Source organism: Nyctibius grandis, chromosome 9 (genome assembly GCF_013368605.1).
Source record: "Nyctibius grandis isolate bNycGra1 chromosome 9, bNycGra1.pri, whole genome shotgun sequence".
Classification (NCBI taxonomy): domain Eukaryota; kingdom Metazoa; phylum Chordata; class Aves; order Nyctibiiformes; family Nyctibiidae; genus Nyctibius; species Nyctibius grandis.
In genome coordinates this window covers 12,455,734-12,470,327 of record NC_090666.1, presented here as the reverse complement: position 1 = coordinate 12,470,327, position 14,594 = coordinate 12,455,734, and the positions used below count along the sequence as shown (strand labels likewise).

The window sequence follows — 14,594 nt, the reverse complement described above, 5'->3', positions numbered from 1 at the left end:
TTCCCCTGCCCTCTTCTGTGTCCAGGCACTCTCAGTTTCAGGCAGAGAAGAAACAAGCTGCCTTGCGCTAATCCACACACACATAAAGGCCATACAAAGACCAGTAGAAAAAAGCTGCACAGCAGATGATGCTCTCTCTGCCCTTAGGTCTGAACACACAATTTTCCAAGATTCAGCAAAAAAGAAATATGGTACACATGGTGTAAGCCTTCAAGTTTCTTGAGGTAGTGCTGTGAGATTGGCTGCAGGGTATGTTTGAAGGCTTTGGGCAGTTGCGGTTGGGACACGCTGTGGAGCATTCCTTGTCCAGGATCCCACCTGGAGATCCTAGATGGAGATGCACATTTTAAGAATAGCTTGCACATGAAAGGAACACACTGTTTCAATGAAGATTTAATATTGTTTTGAAAAATTAAAGTTAAGTAACTGAAAAACAACTATCAATGAAGAACAGATGAAAAACATTCTGGACTGCTACATGCACCAACAGTTGCTTAAACAATTTGTGTCTATTAATGATTTAGGGGTGTATTTGCTCCTATGTTTACTGCATCTCTGTATCTACTGGGGAAACTGCACTGACAGATGTTTTAGTGTAGGAGAGCTGAAAACCTGTCTCGGTCCACAGGAACCAAGGCCTAAGAGAAAACCTCTGAGGATCTGCAGAATCCAAGTATTTCCTCCTTGTTTTGGATTTCTCCTATCAGCAGCCAAACAATTTCCATTTGTAGCAACTATGCCATACACTCCATCTCTTCTAGAGTGAGGGTCTACAAGTGAGCTTCACTAAAGAATCAAAAAATTGATTACATTAGCTTTATCATCCCTTGAGCAAATCCAGCATTAGTTACCATCATAAGACTATTCATGCATTTGAACTGCACTACTACACATGTGACAATTTCTACACACTTAGCAGTTCCTACACAAATAAAAATTCACGGCTCAAGAATGAGACATTTGAGAAAAAAAAAAAAAAGAAAAAAAAAACAAAACGACAGAAAACTAACCAGCCTCTTATTCAGCCAATCCATGTGATCATAGGTGAGAGTTCCTCCAAAATCTTCTGTTAGTTGGCATGGTTCTATATATCGAGTCAGCTTGTTAGCAGATACTAAAATAACCTGCAACAACAAAATAAATTTTAGGTACACTTGTAAGTAATGCTTATGTTCTTCCTTAAGTACCTGAGAAATTGTTATGTGTGCCCAGAGGTACTGAGAAGATCTTCTGTGATTCAGAGAAAGTGACCCTTTTACTGCTAAATGTTTAAATGAAGTATGGCTGGTTGCAATTAATGTGGGCCTAAAACAGACAGGTAATTTTGATATGCAGTGTATATCTCATGCACAATCCTGTAAGAGCATCATCTGTACCACCTTGTCTATTTATAATAGGGAAAAGAAATGTTTCTTGGATATGTTTTCTTGGTGGCAACTGATGCTTCTTGGTTAAGTCATATACCACACAATCTATTTTTAGTGAATATAGTAGCAGGATATCATGCTGCAAAGCACTTAGTATTTTTACCACTCTCTCTTGCAATACTTCCAGTCCCAGAGGTTTGTGCCATAAAAGTTAAGTGCCTGCATTTACTGTGCAAATATGCTCAGTAAGAGTTGGATCAACCATACTCTTTCCATGAGGAGTCAAATTCAAATCTTAGAATGCTTAAAAGCACAAGTCATTCACCCAGGAGACAAATGTAGTTCATCAACTACTTCAGGAAATAAAGGAAAACACAGGTCCACTGCTAGTCAGAAGACTAAATTCTTCCCTTCGTTTCCTGCATTCTAGAGGCTCCTAGCCTAACCTTATTCATACAAACCTAAATCAAAAGTTTGGTTGCACAGGTTGCTTTGATGCATGATATGCTAAGCCTGGAATAATTCCTGTGGAAAAAAACTCCCTATGGAAGCAGACATATTGGGAAAAAAAAGGAGATAATTTTGCAAATCCATCAGATCATGCACATACTCTTGCAGCGGAGAAGAATATGTGGAAAGAGTCAACTGGAAAGATCCTTCTACTTCTAGTCCAGCTCTGTGTTCCTGTAGACACTGGAAGGCAGAAAACCCATCCTAAACTTAAGGGTTTTCTCCTTAAAATTACCTCAAGGGTTTTGTCTTCCACTACGTCAGGGTAGTTCAGACCTGTTTAGATCACTAAACCAATTTGATATACCAAATCATTGATGAAAATGCTATGTTTCTGAGATGTGTTTTGAGATCAAAAGCCATTCAAGTAAACAACCATGGGCCATCTTTACAAACTGAAAGCAGAGGTTGTGCAGTCTCCATCCTTGGAAGTTGTTCAAGGCCCAAATGGATAAAGCTCTGAGTAACCTGGTCTAATCTCATAGATGATCCTGCTTTGAGCAGGAAGCTGGACTCGAGACCTCCTGAGGTCCCTTCCAATTGGAATTACTCTGTGATTTTTCAATTCTTACAACTAAAGAATCCAGAGTAGCTTCAAAGAAATGACCTAATATTTAATGTACAAGAACGTTCTCCAGTAACATTCAACAAATATAGCTATTCTCTTGTATTCTTAATGGTATGTAGCTGCCATAAGTGGCATTAACTTGTAGTTTCTTTAAGTAATGCCAGTAACCAGCCCAAACTCTAGATTACTCTAGGTCCAAGAAAAATACAGTCTTTGTTCTTCCTTCTTTAGGCACACATTTATATTTTAGGTCATTTTAAAATTCCTTTTTCATCTCTATGAGTTCATGAAAAAGGAGAAAATTAATTTATTCAATCAGAACATTTTGGTATGGAAACTAAAGTAAATAGGGCAGCTGATTCACATCACTGAAATATTGGTTCTAAAAAACCAAATAGCCTCAAGAAAAGGATGGACTCTGATTTTTTTAAGTGAGATCCTTCAGGAAGGAGAGCAGGCAAGGCATATAATTTACAAATCTGTACCGGGGAAACATTTAAAAAAAATTTTTTTCTCCTGCAAAGCAAAACCTGCCTGTAACAAATGCATTAGCTATATGAGAAAATAATCCTCTGACAAAAAAAAAAAAAAACACCCCACAAGTGAGATTTGGTCAAAGAACATAAACTACTTTTTTATTTTTCAAAATTTTTCTAATAAGGTGCAAAACTTCCACCTCAATAGTAAGCCTCATTGTAACTTAAGATGTTGCTCCAAAAACCACTCTCTCTGCTCGTTATCCAACCTCAGATGGCAATTGCCCAGAAGCTGATGGTAGCCCCTTGAGAAAGCAAGCAGTCTCACCCTGTTTTCAGTGCTTCTAAATGACGCAGAAGGCAAACTCACGAGCAAAGACCTATCGACCAAAATGAGAATTCAGCAACTACCTGTTATTATCCTCTACTAATTCAAACTTCTGATCTGCCCATGCATCAAGCCAAGATACAAGTAGCCATTAGGGAACAAATCCGAGGTTTTCCTCCTGCCTAGGAAGCAGCTGCTATGTTTTAATGCTATGATTATTTTTTTTGTAAAATGATACATCACTGACTACTTTTCTTAAAATTTTGACATATGTTTGCATGAAATTAATCTCTAATCACAGAATCACAGAATCACAGAATGTTAGGGATTGGAAGGGACCTCGAAAGATCATCTAGTCCAATCCCCCTGCCGGAGCAGGATTACCTAGATCATGTCACAACCTGAACAATACCTGAAGAATAACTGCGGATGCCTGCCAGACGTCACCAGCAGTTCCCAGCTGAAAGCTCCCTAGGTTTCAGGCAGCCCCAAAGATTTTCCAGACACCCCCATTTCAGTGAGGATACAGCTTTTTCTTATTTGTACCTCAACAGCTCTAAGAAAGAGCCTGAAATCTCTGCGGAGGAGGCTGCCGCATGCCACAGCTCTGCCGCAGCAGGTCCCTGCAGGAACATCCCCCCCTGCCCGCCTGGTGGGATGCCGCCCCTCCCTGCCCGGCCAAGCTCATACAGCCACCGGCCGCGCTCACCACGTAAATCCCGTCCCCCGGGCAGCGCACCCGGACACCTGCGCGCTGCAGATACCCGCAGCCCGCCCCTGGAGCAGCCACCGCCTCGGGGCTGCAAATCTGGGTGCACCAGCGCTGCGGAGCAGGGGCCGAGCCAGGCCCCGGCGCTGCCCGCGCACTCCGGGCGGGGACAGGCCCCGCAGCTGCCTCGGCGGAAGAGGTAAGCGGCCGCGCAAGGTTGGCAGGGGATGGCGGCAACGTCTTCCCGGTGCCGTTGCCCTCCCCGCAGCGGCCGCCGTTCCCTCAGGCAGCGCGCGCCCGCTCCCCCTCCCGTGACTGGGGCGAACGGAGGGTCGCGAGGGCCGGCGGGCGCAGGGGGAGGAGCGAGGGCGGCAGCCCGCGGCGGGCAGTGGCACTTAGAGGTCACCGCCCCACCGCCCCCCCCACCGGGGTGCTCACCATGGCGGCGCGCGGTAGCGGCGGCGGCACCCAGCGCGGGGCGGCGCGCGGGGGCGGTGGGCGCGCGAGGAGGCCGGCGGAGCTGCCGAGGCGGCGGCAGGCGCGGAGTGAGCGGTGCATGGTGACGGCGGCGGGGGATATTTTAATTATTTTCTTCTTCCTAAAACTTCAAAACTATTAATTTAAGAGTTAATTTTATTAATTTTATTAATTTTATTAATTTTGATCTTAGATCAAAATTTCAGGTTAGGGAGAAACGTTTACGGTTCAGTAATGAAAAAAGTACTTTAGAAATAGAAACCAAAAGGTTTAGCTACACAATTCCAATGGTCTATGCCGACAATGCCAATATCATCGTTGGCACAGAATGTGCTTCATAAAATTACTAAATTTTACATAAACTTATGTGTATATATATACTAAATAATACATAAGCTTACTAAATTTCATTACAGAATTATCATTTAATGACTGTTAGCCAATCCTTAAAGTCAAACAAAAAAATCCCTTTATTATCATAGTCATGTAAAATTATCCCTGCTTCGTTAATGTATCTTCTGTAGGCTTTCTGCTTATTTGTCTAGAAATAGATTCTAGCTGAGTGATATTAAAGAAAAATCCAAGAAGAATCTATTCTAGATGATTAATTTCAAAACTGGCAATACAATGATGTATACAGTAACAACCACTGTATGAAATTCTTTTATACTACAAGTTCAAAGGCTTCCCAAACTTGTCCAAGGACCATACATACAGGTGTGCAGATGGGAAAAGAGAGCCTAATTCAGACAGTAGGAACTGCTAAAGAGGGCAGTTCACCTTTATTACTGCCACTCTCTGGACTTCTGTGTTTACGTTATGTCCTGAAAACATCTGTGTGAAACTGCATGTTGCAAACTTAAGTCACCTTCTAAACACAAGCTCTTAAATCTTCATTTTGAGTAGAGACAGTTGGTTCAGTCTCTTTTTTAATTCTCATCTTGGATGTGCTCCAAACAATAGGCTAGTTTATAAAAGGTGGACACCACCATACTCATGTCTTTTTCTTTTGATAATCATTTTTTTGGTTAAAGAAGCTATGACTGAGCTGCTACACGCTGAACTTCAAGATAGAAATATACTTTGACCACACCTCCTTGCCAGTCCCCTCAAGGGATTTCGGTGAAGGGACAGACAGACATCTATGAAACCCAAAAGAGTTTAACTGTAATGCAAGTCACAAGATTATCATAGTTGAAACTACTTCCAGTGGCAAAATTTCAGGCACTTCACTACCTTTATTAGTGAATACCTTGCTGGCTGCAGACTTTCAAACACACAAGTGGCTATTCAGGGATTCTTTGCATTGCTCTATTGAACCTGGGCTACTTTTCAAGTCTGTCTTTAAAGAACTACTCAAAAAGAAAATATGATCTTCATCCGTATGATACACAACCTGAAGGCAAACACGCAGTATTTCTTTACTTATGAGACTCTAAAGCAGATTACAAAAAAAATGAAGTAATGTAATAAAAGGAATCTTAAAAAGCAGATTTAAAAAAAAAAAAAAAGTGTTTGGTCATCTGAGTGAAAATAGTAATCTTACCCCCACACTCCTTCAGAGCACTTTCACATTCAAGAATTGCTTCTAAAAAACGAAGCTACCTATTGTATGTAAAGTCTGAAACAGGACTTAACAGGACAAAATTCATATGAATTAACAGCATTATATCTGTATGACAGTCTTTAGGTTTATATTATTTAGCAGTTACATAACCTTTCAGCTGCCACCTTCCAATTCCCATTTTCCCTGAATTAAGTTTTCTACAGGAGTATTCAAGAATGTTATAATCTTACCATCAGAAAGAACTACACAGCATTAGACAAGGCTGTAAAACACTTCGATCTCTTTCACAAGACAAGATGCTCTCCAAGAGCTTTGTTGTACAAAACAAGTAGACATTTTAGTATTTGGTGAGCCCAGCAAGCCTGTTGTAGTGCAAAGAAGATGAGCTTCAAAAATGATTGGAAAGATTCATGATACAGATAATTTTCTAAAAACAGGGAAAATTGATGTTTCCATTAACCTTGCAAAAAGATAAAAGAATGCAACTGCTAACATTAGTGTGTAATCTCTTGTACACACTCTGCCTGACAAGGTAAGAACACTATCACCTTATATTTGTCAAACTGAAGGGACCTATAACCTTTGCTACTAATGTTAAAGAACTCAAACAATGAGAGAACATGCATGCAACAGCAACAAATGTTTTTCAAAATGGTTAGTACTGATTTAGTGACACCATACAACATGCATCTCTACAGTCTATTACAGAAAAGTCATGAAAAAATTCACACTAAATCCTGTACAACAGTTTCTTACTCAAAACATCCACAATATGTATCAGACAGCTTTATCCTCTTGCTGAGCAAAGAATTAAATGCCACACATTTCTAATTTGAGACCTACTTCATTTAATGTTCTTATTAAAGAGGGAAAAATTAAAAGGCCACAGCAGTTTGTTAAGGATATCCACAAAGCATCTGGAATATAACCACTATATTTTCATCCAATTACTCTAGTATTCCAGAAATCGTATTTTTGACTGAAGTAGACAGAAGTTTTACATACCTCAAAGCCAAGTCTATCCTTCTCTTTCCAAAAACAGAAATGCGTAACCTTCTTATCCCAAAATTCATCTGGCTTTACTACACAAACAAGTGACACCTCAGCTGGAACAACATTCTGCAAAACAAATGAAAAAATAAGTAAAACATTCAAGATTAAACCTTCATTTACCACAGAACTGAATTCTGCTTATATGTCATCCTGTATTCAAGAACTTAAAATTTACAGACAGAAATTAAACTAAGTCTGCTGCATCTACATCACATATTGGCTCCATCCTGCTTTGTAGTAGATCGCACTAAATTTCATAGCAAAATTGTGTCAGAACTGAAAAGAAATTCTGACCTATCTACTCTCAGTTCTGAGGCTTAATCATTAGTTTATGCTACATCAGTATAGAAAAACATGATTTATTGGCTAGACTTAATTTATGGCATTTCAATAAGAAAATGTTAAGAACAACAAAGCTTCTACCAGTGTCATTTGCTATGCGGAATGAAATGGCAATCAAAGTTAGAAAAGAATTGTATACTTTGTTATTAAATCACGTCAAGATTATATCCTATACTTCTCTAGTACATATTGCTTAGTGTAGAATGAAAGGGCTTAATATTAACATTTCAGCATATTAATTCATAAAAGTATTATCATGAAAACATTCCTTAGCCTAAAACAGCAACTTAATCTACCAAGCTGATTTTATGTTGTCACACTGAAATGTAGATCAAGGAACAGAGACTTGATTACTCCCAAGTCATCAGCTATAGCAACAAGAAACAGTTAGATAATTAGAGTACTGACATAAAGGTGACACAGTGCATGGGATTTCTCTTCAAATATCTCATTTTATTTATAAAAATATAATTCTGAAAAACTTATATACATCCAACTCAGAAAGCATAGCACTGAAAAAGAGATATTTCATTCTTGCACCATTTTAATGAATATGCAAAAACTATTTAAAACTACACAATATTTTTAACACAGAAGTGTCTCTTTGATGACCAACCAGCACCTTTGAGAACTACATGTGTCCAAGCAGAGAGAAATCTCAAGTGGTCTGCTCAAGTCATTAGTTTACATATGGAAATCTTCTTTATTGCTTCCTTCTCAAATTAAAGATACAGATGTGTAACTTATGTTTCTGCAGGCTTCACACTGGCAGGAAGTGTGCTGACTGGATGCCACTGAAATCTGAGCATGAGCAAATAAGTACCTTCCCCACTAGCTGAGGTTCCCACTAAATGTCACAACTGAACATTAGCTGAAGTGAAAGCTCAGTCAAGATCATAACCAGAATATGGTAGATCCAATTACTGTAACTATTAATAGGAATGCCATCTTAGTCAAGAATTGCTGAAAGACACCTTGAAACAGACTAAAAACCCCAGGAGCAACAATGAGCCAGCAGGACAACAAAATCAAATTATTCATATTTGACACACTTTCTGAGGCTTCATCTAAGTCTAAGAGGAAAACTGTTCTGATAAAGAGAAGTCATCTGTACACTAAGAAAGGCAGTAGTCCAAGTTCTCTAATCTATTCAGAGTGCTGTATCTTGCATTTTCTTTGACCACTGAGACCAGAAAATAACCTACAGTGTTTAGCAGAAATAAGACTTTATTTTAACTCCACAGTTCTGAAAAGCTAAAATAATAAATTCTTATTAATTTCTTTAACTAGGAATTGACACACATCTCCCACAGCATCCTCCTGGACAAACTGGCTGCCCGGGGCTTGGATGGGTGGACTCTTAAATGGGTTAAAAACTGGCTGGATGGCCGAGCCCAGAGAGTGGTGGTGAATGGGGCAAAGTCCAACTGGCGGCCGGTCACTAGCGGTGTTCCCCAGGGCTCAGTTCTGGGGCCGGTGCTGTTCAATATCTTTATAGATGATCTAGACGTAGGGATTGACTGCACCCTCAGCAAATTTGCAGATGACACCAAGCTGGGTGGGAGTGTCAATCTGCTGGAGGCTAGGAAGGCCCTACAGAGGGATCTGGACAGGTTAGATAGATGGGCCGAGACCAACGGCATGAGGTTCAACAAGAACAAGTGCCGGGTCTTACACTTCGGCCACAACAATCCCATGCAGCTCTACAGGCTGGGGGAAGAGTGGTTAGAAAGCGGCCCGGTGGAAAGAGACCTGGGGGTGCTGATCGACAGCCAGCTAAACATGAGCCAGCAGTGTGCCCAGGTGGCCAAGAAGGCCAATGGCATCCTGGCCTCTATTAGGAATAGTGTAGCCAGCCGGTCTAGGGAAGTGATCGTCCCTCTGTACTCGGCACTGGTGAGGCCACACCTTGAGTCCTGTGTTCAGTTCTGGGCCCCGCACTTCAAGAAAGATGTTGAGGTGTTGGAGCGAGTCCAGAGGAGGGCGACCAAGCTGGTGAAGGGTCTGGAGGGTCTGACCTACGAGGAATGTCTGAGGGAGCTGGGGTTGTTTAGCCTGGAGAAGAGGAGGCTCCGAGGTGACCTTATTGCAGTCTACAACTACCTGAAGGGAGGTTGTAGTGAAGTGGGAGTTGTCCTCTTCTCCCAGGCAACTAGCGATAGGACAAGAGGACACAGCCTCAAGCTTCGCCGGGGAGGTTCAGGTTGGACATTAGGAAGAATTTCTTTTCAGAAAGGGTTATTAGACATTGGAATGGGCTGCCCAGGGAGGTGGTGGAGTCACCATCTCTGGATGTGTTTAAGAAAAGACTGGACATGGCACTTAGTGCCATGGTCTAGTTGACAGGGTGGTGTCAGGGCAACGGTTGGACTCGATGATGCCTGAGGTCTCTTCCAACCTGGTTGATTCTGTGATACTTTTTAAAATTCTCCTTCTTTGTATAGCATCCAGAATATAATTCGTGATTGGGACTATTACACACAAAAAAATCAACTGCAGCCAATTCCCATGGAAACTAAGTAGTACAGCATATTGCATCAGAACCTGCTCAGCTGCACTATCAAGTGTGAACTGCTCCCCTGCAGACTTTCCTCCTGCTCACATTTGATGACACCAGGAGCATATTTCTGTTTTTTTTAAACTAAAACTCTGTTTTATAAAAAGGTCTACAACTGTGTGTTCTCAGCATGTAATGTATTTGTCCCTCACTTGAGTGAGGTCTATCATCCTCTTTGCAGATTGTTTCTCTCTGAACAGAACTCTGTCACAGAACCACATTTTGTGATTTTAAAAGGCCATAAATTGTCTATTTCTCAATAAAGAAATTACTGCCTCCACAATAACGCAGCTATTGGGTTCACATCTATAACACTAATCAGTCAACTACAGATGTATAAAATTTATTTACCTGCAGCATTAATACAACCGTCTTTACCACGTTCCATTGAGATTTTCTGCCATCCACTATCACAGTAAATCCTCTAGCTTTACACTTCTCACTAAAAGAAGAAAAACACTTAGAAAAAAATAAAACTCAAGAACAAGTGTCATATCACAATGACTTTGGATTTCAACTCTACTGAAAAATACTATGTACTTTTTTACTTATAAAAATACTGTCTTAAAAACCTTAAGTTTGCTCATTTGGAAATAACTTTCAATTCTAATGCTCAAGCATATTAATAGGTATTCCAAATTACAATTTCTCAGTATCGTTGAAGTATAATTCATAATACAAGCATTTATTTAAACTTTAGCAACTCTGAAAAGGTTTCATAACCCTAAACTTCACAAAATCCTCAGAAATAAGAGGTTGATTGACAGTTTTGTAAGGAAGACAAAGGGATGTCAGTTTTCACAAGGCTGCTTATGAATTGGCACAGGTTTGAGGATACAGCTACATATCACTTGATGCATGTCCAAGCAGGAAACCATCTAAACATGCTTAAATTTCTTTCCTGAACAAATGGACTAGAAATTGAAGTGCACAAAAAGCCTCTACAAGGACAGAGGCTTTGCGTATGGATCTACAAGAAAAAGTATTTGACTGACATAATCTCTTTTTCTTCTAATAACGTTTGAGTCTGTGTACACTACAAAAAAACCCTGCTGCAAACAGTTAGCTGCAAAGCCAAAAATTCAAAGGTACTTCTGCTTGAGTACCAAAATGGAGAAAACAGTGAAAACTTTCCTCACTCCCTGTGCATTCCCACAAAGACCTCTCCAGCTCATTTCTAACTGAAGCTGGCAACAAGATGCTCACAACAGCTGGGCAGAGTTCAATGGTGGCAGCAACCTCTGGATGTCACCAGCAGCTGGGAAGCATTACCTTCTCACAACCAGCACAGCAGCAGCCAGAAGAGGACATGGAAGTGAGCCCATAATTTTAGCATTAGTTACCACATTAGATATCATGTCTCAGGTTGGAATTTTTGTGTCCAAAGTTATAAGTAACTAAAAAACATGACATTTACATGACGTAGAAAAGCATTATGTACCCTTTAGCACCCAAATCTGCAATTACAAAACAAAGCCATTTCTGTGATCTCCTTAGTTGACAAAAAAACAAAGCAACTTGCATGTAACAATATGCATTATGTTTCACACTGAGAAATGTAACTTAATTAGTTCATGTTTAAGCTGAGCTCCATCAGATATGGGTGGAAGACAACATTATCTTGGAATTTAAAAAAAAGGGAAAAAAGGCACCTTACGAGTCTATTTAGGAAAAAATAGTTACAAAGTTGGCTGCCAATCCATAAATACTTTTGGTTTTAAGGAACCTCGAAGATCACACACACGATTTTTCTCGAAGCACTCTGAACATTCAAGGCTTTGTGAGTTCAACGGTAAATCAGAATGAACTCAAAAGGTACACTACCACTACTACTAAGAACAAGATGAATAGTGTCACTATAGCATCTTGAGACATGGCTTCCTTAGGCTCACTGGAATCTAGCAGTATCAGCATCTGCTCTTCTCTACTAATAGACCTATTAACAAAACCCAAAACAACCAACCAACCAAATTCAAAAGTGAGTTTCCACTTCTGAAAAGTTCAGCCAACACTCAAACATAAATGTTTGTATGAAAGTTTAAAAAAAAAAACCAAATATTTGTTGGGTTGAGCCACAATACAGAGAATACAACAAACGAAGCAAACTTCAGTATGCACAGACAATAGTGTAACACTGCCACTTTTATTTTTCTTAGATTCTGAAGGTGTCTTCAGAATCCAAGAAAATCACCAAATAGAATCAAAGAAAGGCATAACAGTAGACTTAAACACTAGGAATAAGTTGTCTGAAGTCTGAGGAAAACTTTACACACACACACTCCAAAGAAATTTTATCCAAGACACTATAAAATTTGAGCATTATGCCTCTCAAAAATTTTGGACACAGCTATCCATCAACACTAGAATGCATATTTCAAAACAGTTATAGTTACAACATATGGCATGCGCAACTGAATTATAAGTTAAACATATTAGGTTACGCATAGAACTTGGGGAAAAAAGTAACATTAAATTTCTTGGACAGCTATCTGGGTTTGGGACAACATCCCTCCCTAAACCCATCCTTTTATCAAACATTGTTCAGCAAGTCTTTCCAGAAAAAGGCAGGCTCTTAGGCCAAAAAGTTTGCATTTCCCACTAAAAAACAACACGCAAACAAAAACGACAATGATTTTTCCATAATGACACATAAAAGAGAGGTCATTTTTTCCATGACTGACAAACAGAGCATTAGATGTGGGAACACTGAACTTTGCTTTCAAACAGATTTCCCAGTTTGTACAAAGAGTACTTTGGTTGAATTTTCAGACAGTTATTTTTACACTAATATATGTAAAAACATACATCAGGATGAGACTGTGGAATAATTAATGCTTACTAGAACAGCAATGCCTGCATCTGTTCCACAAATACTGCCAAGTCCTTAAGTCAACGAGATGACTTGCACGGATGACCATTTGGGATTTTCATCACTTTACAAAAGACAACAAGCTGTTTGAAAAACCCTAAAATTTCCACAACTAAAATGTTGTGCAATATACTCATATATCTATTGATGTTTTACTTGTAAGCAACCTGAATTTATTCTTTGCTTCTCTCCCCCCCCCCATTTTTTTAAACAGTCTTAACTACAAAAAAATCAGATCTTTTAATTGTGTTTTAAAAACAGTTATACTTCAGTACACTAAATAGTCTTTAGTTATGCCATTGTTCCTCTGTTTCCAGAAGAGGAACTTAAGGGGATACAAAAGCAAGCATTTATCTGAGGGGTTTCTTTCCTTCTTAAATCAGTGGCACAAGAGAACAAAACAAAGCTATGAGAAAGACTGATCTCTGGATCAATTCAGCCAACTCAAGCAGTATCTTAACATTATTGCTCACTAACTTCAGTAAGACTTCATATGCTTTTAGACTCAGTGCAAACTTAAGCACTACAGGCTACAAAGATTAGGCACATAGCAGAGAAAGAGGATGATGCTGTTTTACTTTGGGCCATGTTACCTTTGTAAGCTTAGGAGTTTCAATAGAATGGCTCATTAATTTACATAGCAATTTAAGTGCACTGTCATTAAAAAGAAATTACCAAAGATACCCCAAGAAAGGAGTGAGGAAATACACAAGGCAAAAAAAAAAAAAAAGCCAGATATAAAGAATAAAAGGACATATGCAAGCCTTAGTAGATATCCCTTAGTTTATTGGGATGTATGTTTCTAATTCAGTCAGACAGTATCACATTTTAAACAAACATTTATGTAAAATTAATTTGGTATTGAAAGGCAAATAAAACAAAAAACCAATAAAAAGATCCCTTCCACCACTGGAAAAGAAGGCAGTCCTGAACAGAATGCCTTTGAAATCACCTTGGGATACTTAGAAGGTAGTCTAGTGTGACACTCAGTTCGTCCATACTCGTCTGTTCAAGGCATAATGGAATTGTCAGAATGAGGCCACTTCTTCTGTCCTTCCCTCCTATTTTGGGGGGGAAAAGTGATTAGAAAGGTATTGTGATGGCTTTAAGGTAAAAGAAATACTTTGTAGTTACATGGACTCAAAACACATCATAAAAGTAATCTTTAAATTTTTTGCTTGTGAAAAAACACAACTGACATTTCACCTCTCAATTGTGAGGATTCATTCATCACATTGATATTTAAGGCATCATCAAGGCTTCAGAGCATAGACCACATCTGTAGCTGACATAGTCTTTCATCTAGTACTTTCAACATAAACAACACAAACCAAGTTTTCCAGAAGCATTATTTTTGCATATCTAAATTACATTTTTTAAAAGTATCTCCTAGACCTTCTACACTACCAGCCTGACAGAAACCTGGTAAGCTTCCAAGGTGAGCATGTACCCTGCAGCTCCCTCCCACTGGAACACACCACCTCCAAGAAACATCAACTACACAAAGGAGGATCTTGTACCACACATGCTGCCCATGGCACGTACTCTAAATTGGTAGTTCATTCATCAAACACATAAGATTTCCAGACCTATTTACAAACATGTAACAGTCACCTCACAATTAAGATAAGTATTTCCAACCAGTTGCTTTAATCTTCATATGCATTTTCAAACCCTTCTGGTAAAAGTTACACAAACAATATCAGCAACAAAAATACTGCAAGAGCTGACCTCACATTTATATCCATTATGAGATCCAGTAAGATCAAGT

The 14,594-nt window shown here is 39.4% G+C and overlaps 1 protein-coding gene across 3 annotated transcripts in view; it reads right to left on the bottom strand.

The window, feature by feature from the left end:
• The window catches only part of SESTD1 (SEC14 and spectrin domain containing 1), a 58,716-nt gene that overhangs the window by 26,690 nt on the left and 17,432 nt on the right, over positions 1 to 14,594 (bottom strand). For all 3 annotated transcript variants that reach the window (XM_068407803.1, XM_068407805.1, XM_068407804.1), the window contains 4 exons: positions 13,776 to 13,884; positions 10,306 to 10,396; positions 7,008 to 7,121; positions 1,011 to 1,124 (listed from right to left, as the gene is read on the bottom strand). In XM_068407803.1, the coding sequence (XP_068263904.1) occupies positions 1,011 to 1,124; positions 7,008 to 7,121; positions 10,306 to 10,396; positions 13,776 to 13,884 (428 nt within the window). The remainder of the gene's footprint in view (positions 1 to 1,010; positions 1,125 to 7,007; positions 7,122 to 10,305; positions 10,397 to 13,775; positions 13,885 to 14,594) is intronic.